At 38.6% G+C, this 23,448-nt stretch overlaps 2 protein-coding genes across 6 annotated transcripts in view; one reads left to right on the forward strand and one right to left on the reverse strand.

Moving 5' to 3' along the window:
* Positions 1 to 23,448, reverse strand: part of STXBP5L (syntaxin binding protein 5L) — a 402,439-nt gene that overhangs the window by 367,256 nt on the left and 11,735 nt on the right. The gene's annotated exons all lie outside the window — the stretch shown is intronic.
* On the forward strand, positions 1,068 to 4,255 carry LOC129071618 (tubulin--tyrosine ligase-like protein 12). The gene is given in 3 exon segments (XM_054574917.1): positions 1,068 to 1,119; positions 2,448 to 3,181; positions 3,184 to 4,255. Coding segments are annotated over 3 exon segments (1,740 nt in total). The 3' UTR covers positions 4,138 to 4,255.

A 23,448-nucleotide genomic window follows, 5' to 3' on the forward strand; every position in this document is an offset into this window, starting at 1 on the left:
ATCCAAATGGGAAAGGAAGAAGTAAAAATGTCACTATTTGCAAATGACATGATTTTGTATACAGACAACCCTAAAGACTCCATCAAAAAAAGAAAACTGTTAGAAATAATACATTCAGTAAAGTTGCAGGATACAAAATCAATATAAAAAAATCTGTTGCAGTTTTATATTCTAACAACAAACTATAGGGAAGAGGAATTAAGATTACACCATTTATAATTACACCAAAAAGAATGAGAGATAACTGAAGAGGTACAAAAAAAAAACCCAAAGTAAATTAAGTTTAAAAAGAAACAAGATACATCTCAAACATGTTTAGAAATAAAAGAATGTGATAACTTGTTTAGATAGAAATCCAATAAGCAAAAATCAAACTTTTCTATTAGTAAAAACCAGTTGCCAATAAAATTAGATGGAAATCCTCATTTACATTCTTTGTTGTTAATTTAAAGTTCATAGAATTTGTTAAAAATGTAAAAAACAAATGTTTTATTTGGTACATTGAATATTTTTTTAAAATATATAAAGTTGGTAAGTAGGCATTTTTCACTAGACGGGGACTTAATCTAATTAATAGGAGGATTATATTCCTATATCTCAAGTTTACTTAACACTACAGAAGTTACAACACAGCTGTTAGAATTCCATTAGAAATAAAGAGCTGATGTAATTAGCTTGGGTGGTAGCTATGACAACAAAATCCCATCAGAATTTAGTATATAAGAAGCACTTATTTGTTTATATAACTCAAAAACTTTTTCATTATTTGTGATTCAAGCTGCTAAAAGTATCTCTTTTCAACATATCTGCAAAAACCTAATAACAGAAAAATTATTTCTAAAGAATGATAAACAAATGAGGTCCTACTTAACATTTTGCAAAAATAAAATATTCACCAACTTATCTCTCAAGTCTCAGGTGAAGGACTCACTCCTACATGAAATAGCCATGTTTGCTAAAATTCTAAGCCAACACCAGAGTTTAGAATTTACTTTAAATTAGTGAAGATTTATAATGGGTCTTTGGTCTCTCTAAATACATTTTAAGCTCTTTTGTGAGCAGGGAACATGCCTTTAATTTGTACCCTTCAATTAAGCAGATCAGGAACAAAAATAATAGGTATGGGGATCATTTGGAGGATTATCATTTGGGAGGGGGAAGGAGAAGAAAGGGGAAAATGGTGTAGAGAAAAGCATAATTGGTAGAAACAAAATAGATAGGGGGATATTAAGGATAGTATAGGAAAGGGAGAAGCCAAAGAACTTACTTGCACAACCCATAGTCATGAACTAAGAGTTGGGGGGTGGGGGTACTGCTAGAGGGAAGGGCGGTACTGGGGGGAGGGGGGCAAAGGGAAAAAATTGGGACAACTGTAACAACATAATCAATAAAATAAACAAAAAAAGTAAAAATTGGTAGTTACAAAATAGTCACTGGATGTAAAGTACAGCATAGGAAATATAGTCAATAATATTGCAATAACTATATATAGTGCCAGATGGATACTGGAAATATCAGGGGGGGTCACTTTATAAAGTATATGACTGTCTAATCACTATACTGTACACCTTAAACTAATATAAAATAATATTGAATATATACTGTAATTAAAAATTAAAGTTTAAAGTTCTTCCAAAAAAATAATTTGTCTCCTTCACTTAGCTCAGTGCTATGACTAAACAGGTTCTTTAAAGTTCATCAGTATTTGTGCATATAAACAGTATTTCTTTCTAGAACTATTCTTATATTTTTAAGAAAGACAAATGATTGTAACAAAATATTTTGCACATGTGGAAATAAAATCTTTAGAATAATGATAAATCAACATAAAATTATTTCTGTATTTGCAGTTGTTGTTTCAACTTTCCGTATTAATGAAAGCACATTTGAGAATGGAAAAAGAAAAGTTCGACAGCTATTATTCTTACCCTTTCCCTCTAAGCACCTTTGTGATTACTATAACCATATGCAATTTAATATTATATATTGATAATTCTAAGCTGTTAGAATAGTACAAGCATCACATTTAGATATTTTAAATATATTTAATTATTTTATTCATATGTTATAGATATTTATATATCACTAAGTCTAATTTAAAAGTAGGTTATTCTTTAACACCTAATTGGGTTTCTTCCTACCATACTATATTATAAATCACTTTAGGTTAGAGACTCTGCTGTTTCAAGCTTACAAACTTTATAGGCACTCAAAAAACTACTGACTTTTATCACAACAGTTTAACACATAGAGTGAGTCATTATAATTCTATAGTTTACACTATTAATCTTACCAAAAAATTTAAGACTCATAATTGAGATAGTCCATGTACATATTTTTAGAAATTGAGCATACTATGTAAACATAAGTTTACAGTATTTAAACTTTACGGAGGAGGATTCAAGAAGGTGGAGCAGTGAGTGGAAGCCACACTGACCTCCTCCCAGGACCAACCTGGAATTACAACCTGGAAAACCCAGGCAGCGAGCGCTGCTACAAGGTCATCGTGACCAACGAGAATGGGCTCCAGGCGGCCGACCCCAACAGCATCTTCCTCATCGACCACGCCTGGACCTGCCGCGTGGCGCAAGCCCGCCAGCAGCTGTACCAGGTGCCTGGCCTGCTGCACCGCATGGCCAACCTGATGGGCGTCGAGTTCCACAGGGAGCTGCCCAGCGCTGAGGCTGTGGACCAGGTGCTGGAGGAGATGTGGAAGTTCAACCAGACCTACCAGCTGTCCCATGGGACGGCCGAGGAGAAGGTGCCGGTGTGGTACATCATGGACGAGTTCGGCTCGCGCATCCAGCACTTGGACGTGCCCAGCTTCGCCACCGCTCCCTTCTTCTACATGCCCCAGCGGGTCGCCTACACGCTGCTGTGGCCGCTGAGGGACCTGGTCACAGGCGAGGAGGTGACCCGGGACTTCGCCTATGGAGAGGCAGACCCTCTGATCCGGAGGTGCAGGCTCCTGCCATGGGCCCCCGCCGACATGCTGGGCCTCAGCTCCCGCACGCCCGAGCCGCCCGAGTCGCACTACCAGGCCATTTTGGAGGAAAACAAGGAGAAGCTGCCAGTGGCCGTCGATCCAGTGGCATATCCCTGTGACCACATCTTCAAGGTCTACACGGACGTGCAGCAGGTGCTCAGCCACCTCACCCACCCCCGCTTCACCTTCACCCAGCAAGCGAGGCGGACGCCGACATCCTCTACAACTTCTCCCACTTCAAGAACTATAGGAGGCTCAGCCAGGAGAGGCCGCATGTGCTGCTGAACCAGTTCCCCTGCGAGAACCTGCTGACGGTGAAGGACTGCCTGGCCTCCATCGCGCGCCGGGCGGGGGGCCCCGAGGGCCCAGCCTGGCTGCCCCGCACCTTCAACCTGCACACCGAGCTGCCCCAGTTTGTCAGCTACTTCCAGCAGCAGGAGAGACAGGGCGAGGACAACCACTGGATCTGCAAGCCCTGGAACCTGGTGCGCAGCCTGGACACCCACATCACCAGGAGCCTCCACAGCGTCATCCGGCACCGCGAGAGCAGCCCCAAGGTTGTGTCCAAGTACATTGAAAATCCTGTCTTGTTCCTTCGAGAAGACGTGGGGAGGGTCAAGTTCGACATCTGCTACATTGTGCTGCTGCGGTCGGTGAAGCCCCTGAGGTTGTTCGTGTATGACGTGTTCTGGCTGCGCTTCTCCAACCGACCCTTCGCTCTCAACGACCTGGACGACTACGAGAAACATTTCACGGTCATGAACTACGACCCAGAAGTGGTGCTGAAGCAGGTGCACTATGATGAGTTCATCCCCGAGTTTGAGAAGCAGTACCCAGAATTTCCCTGGAAGAGTGTCCAGGCCGAGATCTTCCAGGCCCTCACGGAGCTGCTCCACGCGGCATGTGCGAAGCCACCGCCCCTGGGCCTCTGCGACTACCCCTCGTCCCGGGCCATGTACGCCATCGACCTCATGCTGAAGTGGGACAGCCGTCCAGATGGGAAGCGAGTGATGCAGCCACAGATCCTGGAGGTGAACTTCAACCCGGACTGTGAGCGAGCCTGCCGGTACCACACGACCTTCTTCAATGACGTCTTCAGCACCTTGTACCTGGATGAGCCCAGTGACTGCCATGTCACCTGCCTGGTGTAGGTGCTCGCTGGCCCTCCTGCTTTTTCTTGCGGCGGATTACAGCCTCAGACCCCTGAGCCGCTTCTGCAAAGCCCCCCTCCTCCCTTGGGCACAGGCGGGCCATGTCCCGGCTTCACACCGGGGCATGGCCAGGAGCAGGGCCGCCGCACTTCCCTCTGCCCCGCCCGTGTGGCAGCGGGTCCTCGAGGCTCAGCCGGGGCTTGACCGCCGCGCGCTTGGTTTCTGGACCGCCATGTCTCCCAGGGTGCTAACGCCAGAGTGGTTCTGGGGAGCGCGGCAGGGTGTCCTCTGGGAGCCCCGACGTGCACGGGGCCAGGCCGGCTCTTGTCCACGAGTCTGCTCGGGCACCACAGCTCCCCCAGAGCGAGGGTCAGGCTCCCACGCTCCTCCCCAAGGGCCCTGTGTGACAGGTGTCCCCAGAGCACATCGGGGAACCTGCTTGCCAGACCCAGCCTTGTCACCTGTCCCCACCCCAGCTCAGCCAGAGCCTTCACCAGCAAACCAAGGAGTCCAGGGCGGGAAGCCACGGCCTTTTGCTGCTGATGCCTTGCCATTTAGCGAGGGCCAGCCTGCCCTGGTCCCTCTGGCCCCAGGGGCCCCGGCACCACCATGGTTCCGCCCTGAGTTTGGGTGGCGCTTTGTGGAGGGGACCGGCGTGGGCAGCAGAGCGCCAAGCTGTGGATGGCTTCGGAAGCTGGTTCCACAGAGGACTTCACGTTGGTCTGACACCATCTTCTACCGGGCTCTAGAGTCAAAATGCTGGATCACTGTTGCTCTTTCATTTATGGGAAGAAAATACACAATTCTCGTTCTTAATGTGGTTTCTGAGACGTGGAGTCGGAAGGCCAGCGTACTGCGCAGCACCATGCGCCAGGGCCTGGCTCCCGGTGGCTCCCAGCAGCTCCCAGCAGCGGGAGGCTGCCCGCTGAGCTTGCTGTGTCTGTGTCGAGGGTGGAGCGCTTGTTTCCACCTGAAGCCGAGAGCATTCCCTGTAGCAAAACTGGACCAGATTGTGCCTCCCATCTCTGTGTGGCTGTGTCTGTCCATCCTCTCTGTTGACCACAATAAACCTCAGCCCGTCCCTCCAGCCAAGCAGAGGGGTAGCAGGGGGACACCTTGTCTCAGCTGCTGGCGTTCTGTCCCCTTCTCAACTGGATTTGTACCACAATAAAGTATGCTTTCCGTAAAAAAAAAAAAAAAAAAATCACCTGGAAATCACCTAGAAAACAACTGAACAATAGCGAGAGAGGAGCCCTAAAACCTCAGGCAGAGAGAGGAATCGCCTTCAGAACAACTTAATGGGTAAGGAATGTGGTACAGGCTCAAGAAGGTGGGCTAGGCGCCCATGCGCAACAGGCCCGGAGGGATATTGAAATGGCCAGTTGGACCCCACTGAGAAGAGAGGGGTCTAAACCATAAGCAGGAATCTCCAGCTATAGCACCAGAGCCCAAAAAGCACTCAGACAACAGCCAGCTGTGAATAGCGGCAGAGTACTCTCTGCCAGATATAGGTGGCTGGAGACACAAGGAGCCATTTGAAGGGCCAGCACAAAAAATTTGTAGTGGCAGCCACTTACCTTGGGCTCTGACAGAGGCGGGAGCAGAAGGGGCTAGAGCCGCCTGAGGAGAAACTGGAGAAGGAGACTTTGGGGAGGGGACTGAGAAAGAGGCTTGTGGGGTCCCAGTGTTGACTCACCTCCCATTCTGCAGCTGCCATCTTGCTTTGGCAGACCACTCCCCTGAGCTGCAGCAGCGTGAAAGGACACATTTGCCCACTGCCAGGAGGCTCTGCCCTGGCCTGGCATTGCGCAGGCCTGGGTGCCGAGTACAGAGCAACAACCAGAGATAGTTGATCCCTGGCTAAAGGGGACGTGAAGTGGTCTTGAGTTCCTTGAGGAAAGTCTGAATACAGAGGTTTTAGGGAACTGAGGGAATAGCCTGGCAGATCCCAGTGCTAACTTCTTCCCCATATGGCAGCAGCCGTCTTGCTCAGGCAGACCACTCCCCTGAGCAGTAGCAGCGTGAAAGGACACATTAGTCCATCCACAGGAGCCTCAGCCCAGGCCCAATCTTGGGCAAGCCCCACTGCTGAGTACACACAGCAGTTACAGATAGTAGATCCCTGGCTAAAGAGGACACTGAGTGGTCTACAGATGCTTGAGGAAAGTCTGGATATGGAGGTGTTGGGAAGAGAACTGAGGGAGTAGCCATCGGACCCTGGTGCTGACTCTTCCCCTATATGGCAGCTGCCATCTTTCTCAGGCAGACTACTCCCCTAGGTGGCAACAGCCTGAAAGGACTCAATAGCCCTGCCCACAGGACGGACCTTGCCTGGCCCTGACAGCTGAGGGCAGAATGACAAGTTTAAACACTGGAGGAGACAGACACAGGCAGCAGATTTCTGGAAGTCTCTTAAAGACTGCCTAAGGTCAAACAGGGTCAACAGCTGACATCGTCAGAGGCAGATCCTGAAGAAAGAAAGAAGAAAAAATGCAGTAGCCAACAATAGAAGTTCACACGACAAAATCAAGAACTCAAGACAGATCAAATGAAGAAGCAGAAGAAAAAAAGAAGAGGAAGAAAATAATAGGAAGAAAAAGAAACACCCTCAATTGACAGAAAAGGAGGAATCCTCACAAAAAGAATGAAATGAAATAGAGGCAAGTAAACTATCAGATACTGAGTTCAAAACAACAGTTCTAAGGAAGCTCAATGAGCTCAGTGAGCTCAGAAAGAATTACCAAAAACTACAGGGAAACTGTGAGGAACTTATTGTAAACTATATCAGCATGAAAAAAGACAGAAATTCTCAATAAAAGGCAAGAGGAAATGAAGAATACAATATCTGAATTGAAGAACAGAGTAGAAGAAATGAAAAGCAGGCTACATGAAGCAGAGGATCGAATCAGTGAGCTGGAGGACAAAGTAGAAAAAAGTTCCCAGAAAGAACAAGAAAATGAAAAAAGACTCAAAAAGAATGAAGAGGCATTGAGGGAAATGCAGGACAACCTGAAAAATAATAATCCATCTAATAGGGATACTAGCAGAAGACAAACAATGGATAGAGAACATATTTGAAAAAGTAATGATGGAAAACTTTCCTAATTGGAGGAGAGAAAAAGTCACACAAGTCCACGAAGCACAGAGAATCCTATTCAAGTGGGACCAAATGAGTCCTACACTATAACACATCATCATGAAAATGTCAAATATCAAAGACAAAGAGAGAATCCTAAAGGCAGAAAGGGAGAAACAGATAGTAACATACAAGGGAGGCCCAATATAGCTAGCAGCTGACTTCTCAACAGAAACCCTACATGCCAGGAAGGAATGGTAAGAAATATTCCAAGTCATAAAAAGCAAGGGCCTGCAGCAAAGACTGCTAGACCCAGAAAGGCTCTCAATTAAAATGGAAAGTGAAGTAAGGAGTTTCCCAGACAAATGAAGGCTAAAAGAATTCACCTCCACCAAACCAGCACTGCAAGATATGCTGAAGGGACTGCTTTAGGAAAATGAAGGAAAAGAGTGAGAAAGAGAGAAAAACATATAAAAAAATGAAAAAATGAGTAAGTACCTGTCAATAATAACTTTAAATGTAAATAGATTAAATGCCACAATCAAAAGACATAGGATAGCTAAATGGATAAGATAACATGACCCACACATATGCTGCCTACAAGAGACCCCCCTCAGAACAAAGGACCTCCACAGACTGAAGGTAAAGGGATAGAAAAAAAATACTCTAAGCAAATGGACAGGGAAGAAAAGCAGGGGTAGCAAATACTTATATCAGACAAAATAGATTTCAAAAGAAAGGCCATAAAAAGAGATCCAGAGGAAACTGTAATACTCAAAGGAAGAATCCATCAAGAAGACATATACATTGTAAACATATATGCACCCAACATAGGAGCACACAAATATCTAAGAAAAATCTTGGAGGAAGTCAAGAACGACATAGACATACACACTGATAGTAGGGGATTTTAACACCCTACTGTCAACAATGGATAGATCTTCCAAACAAAACATCAACACAGATTTTGTGGAACTGAATGACGCATTAGATCAAATGGGCTTATTGGACATATATAGAAACTTTCATCCCAAAGAAAAATACACATTCTTTTCAAATGCACACAGAAAATTTTCAGACAGACCACATGATAGGACACAAAACAAGCCCCAATAAATTGAGGAAAATCAAAATCATAATAAGCATTTTCTCAGACCACAAGAGTGAAACTAAAAACCAACCTCTAGGAAAAAACTCAAAAAATTTCAAACTCATTGAGACTAAATAGCACGCTATTCAACAATGAATGGATTGATAATGAGATCAAAGAGGAAATCAAAAAGTTTCTGGAAAAAGATGAAAAGGAACACACAACAGTCCAAAACCTATGGGACACAGTGAAGGCAGTCCTAAGAGGGAAGTTCGGAGCAATACAGGCCTACCTAAAGAAGATAGAAACACTTCAAATAAATGACCTAACCCTCCATGTTCAAGAAGTGGAGAAACAACAACAAACAAAGTCCAGAGTGAGTAGAAGAATGGAAATAATCAAGATCAGAGCAGAATTAAATGACATAGAGACTAAAAGAACAGTTCAAAGGATCGAAAAAATCCAGGAGTGGGTTCTTCAAAAAGACAGATAAAATTGACAAGCCTTTAAGCAGACTCATCAAGAAAAAGACGGACAGGATCCAAATAAATAATATCAGAAATGAAAGAGGAGAAATAACAACTGATACCACAGAAATACAGAGGATTATAAGAAATTACTATGAACAATTGTATGCCAAGAAACTGGAAAACCATGATGAAATGGACAAAGTTACAGAAAAATATAACTTTCCAACACTGAATAAAAAAGAAGCAGAAAGCCTGAAGGGAGTGATATCAGCAGGTGAAATTGAAACAGTAAACAAAAAATACCTGGCACACAAAGCCCTGGACCAGATGGTTTCACAGGAGAATTTTACAAAATATTTAAGGAAGAGCTAACTTCTGTCCTTTTCAGACTATTCCAAAAAATTCAAGAAGGGGGAAGACTCCCAAACTCTTTTTATGAGGCCAGCATCATCCTAAACCCAAAACCATATAAGACCCAACAAAGATAGAAAACTACAGGCCAATATCACTGATTAACATAGACGCTAAAATCCTTACCAAAATATTGGTAAACCTCATGCAGCAATACATTAAAAAGATCATCCACCATGATCAAGTGTCACTCATCCCAGCGATGCAAGGATGTTTCAACATTCGCAAATTAATAAATGTAATACATCACATAAACAAAAGGAAAGAAAAGAATCACATGATCATATCAATAGAGCCGGAAAAAGCATTTGATAAGGTATAGCACCCACTGATGATAAAAACACCCAGAAGAGTGTTAATAAAGGGGGTATGCCTCAACATAATAAAGGTCATATATGAAAAACCTACACCAACATCATACTCAATAGGCAAAAACTGAAAGCTTTCACACTAAATCGGGAATAAGACAAGGATGTCCACTTTAACCACTTCTATTCAACATCGTATTGCACATAGGTTTCAAGATCGTGGAGGAGTAAGTGGAAGTCACACTGACCTCCTCCCAGGACCAACCTGGAATTACAACTAAATTGTGGAGAAATCACCTGGAACAAAAAACTGCACAATAGCGAGAGAGGAGCCTTGTAACCTCAGAGACAGAAGAATCGGCTTTGGCGCAGTCTATCTGGTGATGAGTGTGGTCCAAACCTGAGAAGGCAGATGGGGTGCCCAGGGGTGGCAGCACCAGAAGGATATTGAAATGGCCAGTTGGATCCCTTTGAGAAGAGTAGGGTCTAAACCAAAAGCGGGGATCTCTAGCCCACAACACCAGAGCCCAAAAAGTACACAGAAAACAGCCAGCTGTGAAAGGTGGAAAGCTTGCTCTCTGCCAGAGACAGGTGGCCTGTAAACAAAAAGAACTGCTTAAAGGGCCAACGGATAAATTTTTATATGCAACCACTTACTGTGATCTCCAGGAAAGGTGGGGGCAGAGTGGGCTAGAGACTCTGAGGAGAGACTGGGGAAGGAGGCTTTGTGGAGAGAACTGAGAGAGTAGCTGGCAAGATCTTGGTGCTGATTCATCCCCCATTCAGCAACAACCATCTTGCTAAGGCAGAGACCACACCCCATGAACTGCACCAGTGTCAAAGGACCCAATAGCCCCGCCCCCAGGCGGGATTCCACTACGCCCTGTGCTGTCTAAGCCGCCTGTTGAGCGCAGAGTATAAAAAAAGTCAGGAAATCAAGACAGATCAACTTAAGAAACAGAAGCAAAAGAGAAGAGTCTCACAAATAATGGGAAGACAAAGAAATATGCCCCACTTGAAAGGAAAGGGGGAATTCCCACAAAGAGAACTAAATGAAATAGAGGCAAGTAAACTATCAGATATTAAGTTATAAACAACAATTCTAAAGAAGCTCAATAAGCTCAAGGAGCTCAGAGAAAATTACAAAAAACTACAGGGAAACTACAAGGAACTTACTGCAAACTGTATCAGCATGAAACAGGACATAGAAACTATCAATAAGATAAGAGGAAATGAAGAATACAATTTCTGAATTAAAGAACACAGTAGAAGGAATCCAAAGCAGGCTAGATGAAGCAGAGGATCGAATCAGTGAGTTGGAGGACAAGGTAGGAAAAAACCTCCCAGAAAGAGCAAGAAAATGAAAAAAGACTCACAAAGAATGAAGAGACAGTAAAGGAAATGCAGGACCACCCAAAACGTATTAATATCTGTATAATAGGGAGAGCATAAGGAGAAGAAGAGGAGCAAGGCATAGAGAACCTGTTTAAAAAAGTAATGATGGAAAGCATCCATAATTGGAGGAGAGAAAAGGTCATGCAAGTCCAGGAAGCACAGAGGGTCCCATTCAAGATGAACCCAGCGAGGCCCACTCCAAGACACAACATAATTAAAATGGCAAATATCAAAGACAAACAGAGAATCCTAAAGCAAGCAAGAGAGAAAGAGGTAGTATCATATAAGGGAGCCCCAATACAGCTAGCAGCTTACTTCTCAACAGAAATACTACAAGCCAGAAGGGAATGTCAAGAAATATTCCAAGTCATGAAAAGTAAAGGTCTGCAACTAAGACTGCTCTACCCAGCAAGGCTCTAATCAAAATGGAAGGGGAAATAAGGAATTTCCCAGACAAAAGAAGGCTAAAAGACTATACCTCCACCAAACCAGCACTGCAAAATATGCTAAAGAGACTGCTTTAAGATGAACAAAAAGTTTCTATGAATACTCAGTTCCTTTCACAGTCGCCAATAGTTGATATTACTACTATTTTTAATACTCATTAATCTGATTGTGACAATGATGTTATTTTAATTATTCCTTTATTATTTGTTGAAACTAATCTGTTTTTGCATACTTCTTGCCTATTTCTATTATTTTTTGTTAATACATCTGGCAATTTATTGTCTTGTGTTCCTCTTAAAATACACAAACTATGAAAATAACAAGAGAACTTATTTCTATTATTTTAAAAAAAGCTTTAAATGACTGTTAGGTATTCTTTATCCATTTATTCATTAAAGGTTTGTAGAACGTTTTTCCCTTAAAAAAAAAACCCAAAAACCTATTAACCACATTTTTGATGAATTGCAAATACTTTTCTATTCAATTCCTTGTCCTTTAACTTTTTTATATGTATATTACTATATAGTCTTAAGTGTTTAATATAGTCATATTGCCAATATTTACTTTATAGCTTCTAGGGTTGAACATTTTACTTCAGGTCACGAAAAATATTAGTTCTATTTTATTCTAAATCTCCTTAAATTCTACATATTGATTTTTAAGTCACCTGAATACTTCTTGTATAATATGTGAAATAGGGCTCTATATTTGTTTTATTTTAAGTAATAGTGGCCTATGCACCTTATTTGTTAAATAAGCCTAATTTTCCCCATTGATATGAAATATCTACTTAATCATATACTATATTGTTAGACAGATATATATGTTTGTTTCTAGAATGCTCATTATATTTCATTGACCTACTTGATTATTTCTGTGCTGGTGTCATGTTGGTTTACTTCCTAAAACTTTATAATGGTTTTAATTTTTTAAAATATTTTATAATTAACTTTGACATTTAAAAAGGAAATAAAATCAATTTGCATTTAAGAAAGAAAGGAAGGAAGAGAGAGATGGAACTCCTACCTTTTGCGACAACATGAATGGAAGTGGAGAACATTAAGCTAAGTGAAATAAGCCAGTTGATGAAAGACAAATACCATATGATCTCACCTATAAGTGGACTCTATTCAACAAAATAAACTAATGAACAAAATAAACCACAGACATGGAAACATGGAGCAGACTGAAAGTGGCCAAGGGGCTGGGGAAAGAGGACAATGGTGGAAAGAAGAGGAAGGGACTAGACAAAGAACATGTATGAATGATGCATGGATATGGACAACAGAGTGGGAATTGATTGTGGGAGCAGGGGCTGGGAGTGGGCTAGGTAGAGGGGGATAAAGAGGTAAAAATTGAGACAACTGTAATAGAATAAACATGATTTAAAACTCAAAAAAAATTTTAAAAGACTAGAATTGTAAAAAAAATAAAAAAAATTAAAATTAAAAAAATCCATACCTACCCAGGAAAAAGAAAAATCACCAAGTAAAATTAAAGTTTTCAAAATCGCCTATGATATTACTCAATTTTTATATGAAGATAAATGTAATGTGATATCCTTAAAAAAACAAAACAAAACAAAACATAGTATTGGAATTTCTAGCCACAGCGATCAGACAAGAAAAAGAAATAAAAGGCATCCAAATTGGAAAGGGAGAAGTAAAGCTATCATTGTTTGCAGATGACATGGTAGTATAAATAAAAATCCCATAGACTCCACCAAAAAACTACTCAATCTAATAAGTGAATTTGGCAAAACAGCAGGATACAAAGTCAATATTCAGAAATCAAACGCATTTTTGTATACTGAAAATGAAATTATCAGAAGCAGAAATCGGGAAAAAAAATCCCTTTTGCTATAGAAACAAGAAAAATAAAGTACCTAGGAATAAACTTAACCAAGGAGGTAAAAGACCTGTATGCAGCAAATTAATACAACACTGAAGAAAGAAATTAAGGAAGACACAAATAAATGGAAACATATATCATGTTGATGGATTGGAAGAATTAACATCATCAAAATGTCCATACTACCCAAAGCAATTTATACATTCAATGCAATCCTTATTAAAATGCCAATGACATATTTCTCAGACATAGAAAAAACACTTCAAAAATTTATATGGAACCATAAATGACCCTGAATAGCCACAGGAATTTTGAGAATGAAAAACAAAGTAGTAGGGATCACAATACAAAGATGCAAGGAAAATAAGACCAACAACACTGAAAGGAAAAGAAATCAATGGAGACAAGAGGGAAGGAGGAAGGGGGGTGGGGAAAAGGAAGGGAAGGGGAAAGTCAAGGAACATATAGCAAGGACTCATGGACAAAACCAAAGGGGAAGAGCTGAGGGAGGGAAGGAGGGAGGGGGCAAGGGAAAGTGGTGGGGGGTAGGCAGAGACAAATGTATTTGAAAAAATAAAATAAATTAAAAAAAAAAACAATACCTAACATCAAACTATATTACAAGGCCACTGTAATCAAAATAGTCTGGTACTGGCATTAGAACAGACATAGATCAATGGAACAGAATAGAGAGCCCAGAAATAAACTCACGTGTCTATGGTCAATTAATATTCAACAAAGGGCACAGGAGCATAAAATGGAGTAAAAATAGTCTCTTCAACAAATGGTGTTGGGAGAGTTGGACAGCTACATTTAAAAAATTGAAATTTGACCAATAACTGACTCCATACACACAAAAAACCCTCAAGATGGATAAAAGACTTAAATGTAAGTTGCGACACCATGAAAGTCCTAGAGGAGAACATAGGCAGGAAACTCGTAGATATCCCACACAGCAATATTTTCACCGATATGTCCCCTAGAGCAAGGGACATAAAGGAAAGAATAAACAAGTGGGACCTCATCAAAATAAGAAGCTTCTGCACGGCCAAAGAAATCATAGGTCAAATGAAAAGGGAGCCATCTGTATGGGAAAATATATTTGCCAATCATACCTCAGACAGGGGTTTGATCTCCAAAATATATAAAGAACTCACATGACTCCACTCCAAGAAGACAAACAATCCAATTAAAAAATGGGCAAAGGACCTGAACAGACACTCTCCATGGAGGACATACACAGGGCACAGAGACATATGAAAGGATGCTCAGCATCACTAGCCATCAGAGAAATGCAAATTAAAACAACAATGAGATACCACTTCACACCGGTCAGAATGGCCATCATAAAAAAAATCAACAAACAACGGGTGCTGGCGAGGCTGTGGAGAAAAGGGAACACTAGTACACTGTTGGTGGGAATGCAGACTGATGCAGCCACTGTGGAAAACAGTTTAAAATTTCCTCAAAAACTAAAAATGGAACTGCCTTTTGACCCAGCAATTCCACTGCTGGGATTATATCGTAAGATTCCCAAAACACCAATTCAAAAGAACCTATGCACCCCAATGTTAAGAGCAGCACAATTTACAATAGCAAAGTGCTGGAAGCAATCTAAGTGCCCATCAGTAAATGAGTGGATCAAAAAACTATGGTACATTTACACAATGGAATGCTATGGAGCAGAAATAAAGCTAGAGCTACTACCCTTGGCGATGGTATGGATGGAACTGGAGAGCATTATGATAAATGAAATAAGACAGGCAGTGAAAGATAAATACCATATGATCTCACCTATAAGTGGAACCTAGCCAGCAAAGCAAGCAAGAAAATATGACTAGCAACACTGAAAGAAAGAAGAAACCAACAGGGACTGGAGGGAGGTAGCAGGGAGGGGTTGGGAAAGGGTCAGATTAAGGAACAGGTGTGAAGGACACATGATTGAAGCTGAGGTGGGGAAGGATTGGTGGGGGAGATGTGGATGGGTGGGGCAGTTGAGAGTGGTAGTGGGTAAACAGAGACAAATGTACTGGAACAATAAAAATTTTTTTAAAAAAATATGGTGAGAAAAGAAGATTTGAATTTGAATGGTGGGCACACATGCAATATACAGATGATGTTATCATAGAATTGTACACTTGAACCTATGTAAACTTACTATCCAATGCCATCCCAATAAAGTTAATTAAAAAAAAAACTTTATAGAAAAGTGTCCTTTCAAAATATGAAGCAATCACCCTCGGTGGTGTGTCTCAGTGGGCTGAGTGCCAGCCTATGAACCAAAAGGTTGCTGGTTTGATTCTTGGTCAGGGCACATGCCTGGATTTCAGGCCAGGTCCCCAGTTGGGAGCAACGGATCAATACTTCTCTCTCACATTGATGTTTTCCTCTTTTTCTCCCTCCCTTCCTCTCTCTCTATAAGTAAATAAATAAACAAATAAATAAACAAGTAAATAAATAAATAAAATGTTTTAAAAATATGAGGAAATCAAGTTTAATTTAGATTCATTTACCTTCTCTACTACCATCATTTCTCATATTATCATACTCAGGATAGTCGGGAGACCTAATCCAAGTCCTAGCTCTGTCACTGACTATCTAACCTGGACATATTACTTAAGCACTCAGCTTCATCTATAAAATAAAGAGAACTAAGAAAATAAAGAGAAGGACATTATTTTAAGGTCTTTTCCAATTCCATACTATATTCCTAATACGAATACTGGCACTAAAAACCATGGTAAACTTAGAGACACATGATAGGCAAATAGATTGTTCTATATTCCTCACTAAAAATGCATTCCTTAAAAAAAGATAAACTTGTATTTCCATTATTTTGGTCTATTGCCTGAAATTCAATTCTCTGAAGGACAACAAATTTTCAATACCACAGTGACTAAAACTCAAAAACAAATGCCAGGGAGAGGTATTTTATAACACACATATTACACTGACTAAATAACCTTTTAATAATGGGGCTATCATAATGAATAGCAGTGCTTTTACTCCAAAAGGGGAGAGAGATGTTGATATAATACAGGGAGGAAAGTTAAGAATGAGACAACTGGAAGCTGAAGACAAAACTTATCTATTGAAACAGAAACTATGAATGGAGATATTTTTCATGTTGGAAAACATTAATCCCAAACATAATACTTAAAAAATGTGTAATCCCTGATCCCCTGGCAGCAGAAAGCTAACTAGAAAGATACTTCAAGAAAGCCTTTGGTATACAGATCTTTCACTTCCTTGGTTATATTTATTCCTATTTTATTCTTAGTACTGCTATTGTAAATGGGATTTTCTTAATGCCTTTTTCAGATAGTTCCTCATTAGTGTATAGAAATGCAAGTGATCTTTGCATTTTTGCATATATGTTAATTTTTATATCCTAAAACTTTATTGAATTTGTTTATTAGTTTTAACAGTTTTTTAGTAGAGTTTTCAGGGTTTTCTGCATGTAAGATCATGTCAGTTGCAAACAGAAACTATTGTACTTCTTCCCTTCAAACCTGGATGCCTTTTATTTATTTCTCTTGTCTAACTGTTCTGGTTAGGACTTCTAGTACTATGGTGAATAGGAATGGTGATAGTGGGCACACTTGTTCTAATCTTAGATAAAAAGCTTTTAGCTTTTCACCATTTAATATGATGTTAGCTGTGGGCTTGTCAAATATGGCTTTTATCATGTTGAGGTATATTCCTTCCATATCTAATTTATTCAGAGTTTTTTATCATGAAGAAATATTGAATTTTGTCAAATGCATTTCCTGCACCTACTGAAATGATCATATGATTTCTATCTTTTGTTTTGTTAATGTAGTATATACATTTATTGCTTTGTGTATGTGGAATATCCTTGCATCCCGGGGTAAATCCAACTTGATCAAGGTGTATAATACTTTTAATGTACTGTTGAATTCAGTTTGCTACTATTTTGTTGAGGATCTTTACATCTATATTTATCAGGGACATTGGTTTACAAATTTTTTCAAACACTGATGAAAGAAATCAAAGGAAATACAAATAAATAAAAAGATATCCTGTGTTCATGGACTGAAAGAATTAATACTGTCGTAAAGTCCATTCTACACAAAGTGATCTACAGATTCAAGTCAATTCCCCAACAAAATTTCAATGACATTTTTCACAGTAAGAGAAAAAATATCCTAAAATTCACATAGAATCACAAAAGACCTGAAATAGCTAAAGCAATCTTGAGCACGAAAAACAGCTGGAGTCATCACACTTCCTGACTTCAAACTATATGACAAAGATGTAGTGATCAAAACAGTATGGTACTGACATAAAAACAAACACATAGAACACTGGAACAGAATAAAGAAGTCAGAAATAAACCCATGCATACACAATAAATTTTCAACAAAGGTGCCAAGAACATTCAGTAGGGAAAGAATAATTAGTCTCTTTAACAAATGCACTGGGAAAACCGGAAAACCACAAGCATAATAATGATATTAGACCCTTGTCTTATATCATATACAAAAATCAACTCAAAATGGATTAAAGACTTCCATATAACACCTGCAACTATAAAAGTCCTAGAAGTAAACATACAAGAAGAGCTCCTTAACACAGGTCTTGGTAATGATTTTTTTAGAACTGACACCAAAAGCACAGGCAACAAAAGCAAAAATAAACAAGTGGGACTACATCAAACTAAAAAGTATCTGCACTGCAAAGAAACCATCAACAAAATAAAAAGACAACCTATGGAATGCGAGAAACTATTTGCAAAGCACCTATCTGTTAAGGGGTTAATATCCAAAACATATTTTTTTAAAAAACTCAATGAACTCAACAGCAAAACACACACACACACACACACACACACACACACACACACACACACACACAAGATAACACAGCTTAAAAAAAGCAAAAAGCCTGAACAGAACTTTTTTTTTTCCCTAAAGAAGACATACAAATGGAACAACAGGTATACTCAACAGGTATAAAAGGATGCTCACTATTACTAATCAGCAAATTGAAAATCAAAACCACAATGAGGTATTACTTCACATGTGCCAGGTTGGCTATCATCAAAAGGTCAATATATAACAAGTGTCGGTGAGTATGTGGAGAATAAGGAAACTTTGTGCATTGTTGATGGAAAGCTAAATTGATATAAAAATTATGGGAAAGAGTATGAAGGTTCCTCACAAAATCAAAAATAGAATTACAATATGATCCTGCAATCCCACTTTCCCACTTCTGGGTATACAGGGTGGGGCAAAAGTATTGGGTTGGCCAAAAAATTTGCTGGGTTTTTTTCCTGCAAGATGGCTCTAGTAGCACTTAGTTGCCTTTAACTTCATTTAAAACAATTTTGTTAGGCTGTACTGTGACAGTTGCTACATCAGTGTGTATATATAAAAAACTTACCAAAATTGGTGAATTTTTGTGTAGCTATTTTAATATTGAAGATGGAAGGAAATACACAACAATTTTGGCATATTATTTCAAGAAAGGTAAAAACGCAACTGAAATGCAAAAGATTTGTGCAGTGTATGGAGAAGGTGCCGTGACTGGTAGAACATGTCAAAAGTGGTTTGTGAATTCTCGTGCTGGAGATTTCTCACTGAACAATGCTCCATGGTCAGGTACCACTTGAAGCTGACAGTTATCAAATTGAGATATCAATTGAGAACCATCAACATTATACCATGCAGGAGATAGGCGACATACTCAAAATATCCAAATCAATAAAGTTATTGGTAAAAATGAAAAGAGTGCTTTTTACTTTATGAAAAAAAACCAAATGGACTTTTTGTCCAGCTCAATAGGTTTACAGTTGTGAGCATGTGAACCACAGAGTTCATTCTTGTGTTTTTATTAATTATTGTATTGTTTCCCATACAAACAACTGTAAACTTACTCTCGTCCCACCTGTATATCCAAAGGAAATAATATCACTGTATCAGAAGAGTTATATGCACTGCAATGTTCACTGCAGCATTTTTCACAGTAACCAAAATATGGAAACAACCTAAGTGTCTGCCAATGGATGAATGGAATAGGAAAATATGGCACGCACACACACATACTCAGAAACCTCAAGACCATCATGTGATCCAAGCCCAAGCTAGCCTGCTAGAGGATAAGTAGCCATAGGGGGAAAAACCAAGGTATCACAGCCAACATAAACCAACTGACATATGAGTGAGTTCATGTTAGGTCATCCAGTCACCAGCCAACCTACCAGGTGATCCTAGACACAGGAGAGAACTGAGCCTGTTTATGTTCTACTTTACTCACTTGTCTTTCTCGAGCAAGATAAAGCAGATGAATCAATAATAATTAGCCTCTGCTTCTATATAAATTACTCTTAGGAGAATAAGCTAATGAAAAATAATTCATTTTTTAATAAAAGCTTTAGGACTAGGAACAAGACAGGTCACATCTGTATTAGATGGAGTGAAATATAATTATAATTATGAAACTATATTATGATCATATACTAAAAAAAATTGTTATAGTAATCATCATGCTAGTTCGAATGATATTTTTAGATTGGACTTGGTACTTTTGCCAGACTCTAGAATAAGTACGTCTGGCAGACACTGAAGAGCAAAGCCAAATCAGGATTCAAGAGTCCTCAACATTATCACAATCACAAAGAATGCCTTGATCATGAAAATAACATGCCCTGGAGACAAGGGTGTATATCAAGGAGAATAGATGATTTGTGCCATTATTTCCTTGTTAAGCCACTGCCCCATATTTTTAAAAAGCATTGTTAAAAACTACTAGCCAAATACAGAATATAAGAAATTGTATAAAACAAACTATCAAGCTTCTTCAACTATCAATAGTATGGGGGAGGAAGAAAGAGGAAATATTATCCATTTAAGAAAATTCTAAGGGACATATGCAAAGAAATAGAATGTATCATTCTATTGTATCATTAGTCAAACAAATTTTCCCTGACAATCAGAGAAATAATGTTAAATAATAAGGGTTAGATATTAAATAATATTAAGAAATTTTTATTAATTTTGCTAAGTGATATAGCACTCTGGTTGTTTCTTTTAAATCCTTACATGATTTCACACACACACACACACACACACACACACACACACCCTTATCTGAGGACCTTTTTTTATTGCTTTTAGAGAGAAAATAAGGGAGAGACAGAGAGATAGGAAGAAACATCAATGTGAGGGAGAAACAGCAATTGGTTGCCTTCTTGTACACACCTCAACCAGGGATTGAACTGGCAACCTGGGTATGTTCCCTGACTGAGAATCAAACCTATTACCCTTTGGTCCACAGGACGATGCTCCAACCAACTGAGCCACACTGGCCAGGACATTAGAGATAATTAAGTAATTTTCAGGTGAAGAAATAAATATATAAAGCTTAGTTTAAATTACTAGTAAACCCAAATTGTTCTTATATAATAACTAGCTAATACTTTTCAAATATATCAAGATGATAGAATTCTAAGAAAAACTGAGTACTTGTCCTGTTTTAAAGAACATTAAAAAGACATGACAGCTAAATATAACATGTGCTCTTGAACTGGATTCTGACTCAGAAAAAAAATTTATTTTGCTGTGAAGAACATTAATGGGACAACTTGCAAAATTTGGATGAAGTCTATGGAATGGATAATAATATTATACTATTATAAATGTCCTGATTTTGATCACTGAACTGGGGCTTTGTCTAAAAAAATTAAAAAACACTTATTTCAAGGAAATAAAACCTCTAGGGACAAGGGATATCATGTCTATAATTTTCAAACAGGTCAGGTAATGAGAAAGAACAGTAACTCAAATGTGGTAAAATAGTATTTGTGGAACTGGGGTGAAGCTATATGGAATTCTCTGTACTGCTTTTTCAAACCTCCTATAAGCCTGGAGTTATTTCCTAATGAAAGTTAATAAAATACTCTGAAAAAACATGTATTTGAAGAAATAGGGAAGAAGTAGATGAAATAAGAAGAGCAAAATGTGATAATTATTGAAACTGGGTGATGGCTTACATATAGTTTTTATACTCTTATTTTTTACATGTTTAAAATTCTCCATATAATTTTTTGGTTAAACAATGTTCAATTGGCCAAATGGGTGCATCAGAGGGTGAATACGCTTTCTCTGTCTTTCAATTTCTTTATCTATTTCAAAGGCCCTCTGGAATATAGACTATTCTACCAATCAGGTTAGTACTGTCCTTTAGAGAAATCAGAAATAAAATTAAAATATCTTTAACAAATGAAAGAAACTTCAAAAACCTCACTAAAAAGAGTTGTCCAATACTATACCATGTAGAAAAGATTCAATGAGCTTATTAGAATTGGTTTTCATAAGGAAAACATCAAATGTATATCATATTTTCAATTAGGAAGGATATTGTATAAAGGGTTATTCATTCCATAACAAGGTATTTTTTCCCCTAATATGCACTTTTCACAATTTTATTTTATCAGTGTCTTGGGGTTTACAATATGGGTTTTGCTTTTAGAAATTGTTTTAACTCAATGCCAACAAAAGCTAAAACTGGAGGTGGCACTGTTCAATTTAGGTTAGCAATTGTGAGTTTAGCAATACCACTAACAACTAAAACTCACCCAAATTACTTTGTAAATTAGCATATTATGTACCATAGTGCTTCCTATTACCATACAGTGCTTCATATAGTAACCAAGGTTCCCTTCATCCAAAACAGAAACCATCTCATATTCCCTCATCACTTTTTGAGCACAGCCTTAACTACAGAAACGACTAAGAATCATTCCAAGACAACAGTTAAAATTTACATAAAGAGTTCAAACACATTTATATTTCCCCAAAATACAATGTTAGGTTTCCCAGTCCCCCACCCAAAGGCCTTATGGGCTGACTGCATTGACCCATAACTTCTCTTACTATTTCCAGCTCATAAAATGCAGTAGAGTTCATTCACCAAATATCCACTGAATCTTAATTCCTATGTCTTAAATTCTTCTTTTCTTTTGTTAAGAAAACTAAGAGAAGAAGGCTATCTAGTTTTCCTTTCAGAGCCAATTCCAAATATAAAAACCAAGTAATAATTAAGTTGTTTGCAAAGCAATTATCAGTTGCTAATTTACTATGAAAGGTAAGGTAGAAAGCAGAGAAAGGAATATTAAATGGATTTACCTTTACATAGTATACCTAGCAATAATAACTTTCAATTTAGTTTTCCTCTTTCACTTAAGTTCAAACATCTCAAAAGGCATTTTCAATGGCTTATACCTGAACCAACCATTGAAAGTAAACAGCATACTTGATATAAGCTATCAAAAACTTGGTGTCTAGTTAACATTTCTAAATCAAAATTTTTCTCCTTTGAAATCTGATATTTTATACTCTAGACAATGACATGCAATATACAAGAAGCAGGCATTTTATCAATGTGATGATAAGTATACTGTCATACCATCACATAATTTTAAACAAAAAAAGTAATTCTTTATAATGTCAACAGAATTTTTAACAACATATCACAGGCTCTTTTATTTAAAAATTTAAATATAACAGTTATTCCAAAATTAAATTTGATTAAAGTACAGTTTTATAAAACAGCTTGTTAAAGGCAGAGACATATTGAAGCCTTACTTTCATACAACTGAAATTTAGGAGATTAACATTAACAAAAGGACATTGATGGGATATGGAAATATATTGTTGAATTAAACATTATGAGGGTTTATTTACAGAGTTCAAGCTATATCTCTAGTTCAAGAACATAAAATGGGTTATTTTTACTTGCAAAAACCTGACAAAAACATAACATAATCTTAAGGTCTTTGAGCTTGATTTCTGTACTTGTAAAAGTGAAACACTTTATTTGATTATCTCTAAATTCTCTTCCAAGTCTAAAGTATTGTGAGCATTTTGAATTATTTCCAAGGGATTCAATGGTTTCCCCAAGATTTGGAAGTCTTCAACATGGACCCCATATGCTTATGCCAGAATACTCTTGAACTCAATTTATGTATTCACATATTTAATAATATACTGCATAAAGAAATTAGTTATGGATAAAATACACTGAATAATTATTTCCAAAGTATATTCTTTGGAGTACTAGTTATAAGATATTAAGTGGTATTATATCAAAAAGGTCACATAGCTACCCACATAAATCATACAAGTTTGAAAATTGGTCACAAAATTTGCCATTAGTCACCTAAGTTTGGAAATGTTCAGTTAAACACAGGTAAATGACTTTATGTTCCACAAGACTTCTTAATACCATTTATCATATAAA

The sequence above is a fragment of the Pteronotus mesoamericanus genome, unplaced genomic scaffold (genome assembly GCF_021234165.1).
Source record: "Pteronotus mesoamericanus isolate MK-2021 breed Mesoamerican mustached bat unplaced genomic scaffold, CSHL_Meso_final contig_27, whole genome shotgun sequence".
In the NCBI taxonomy this organism is placed as follows: Eukaryota; Metazoa; Chordata; class Mammalia; order Chiroptera; family Mormoopidae; genus Pteronotus; species Pteronotus mesoamericanus.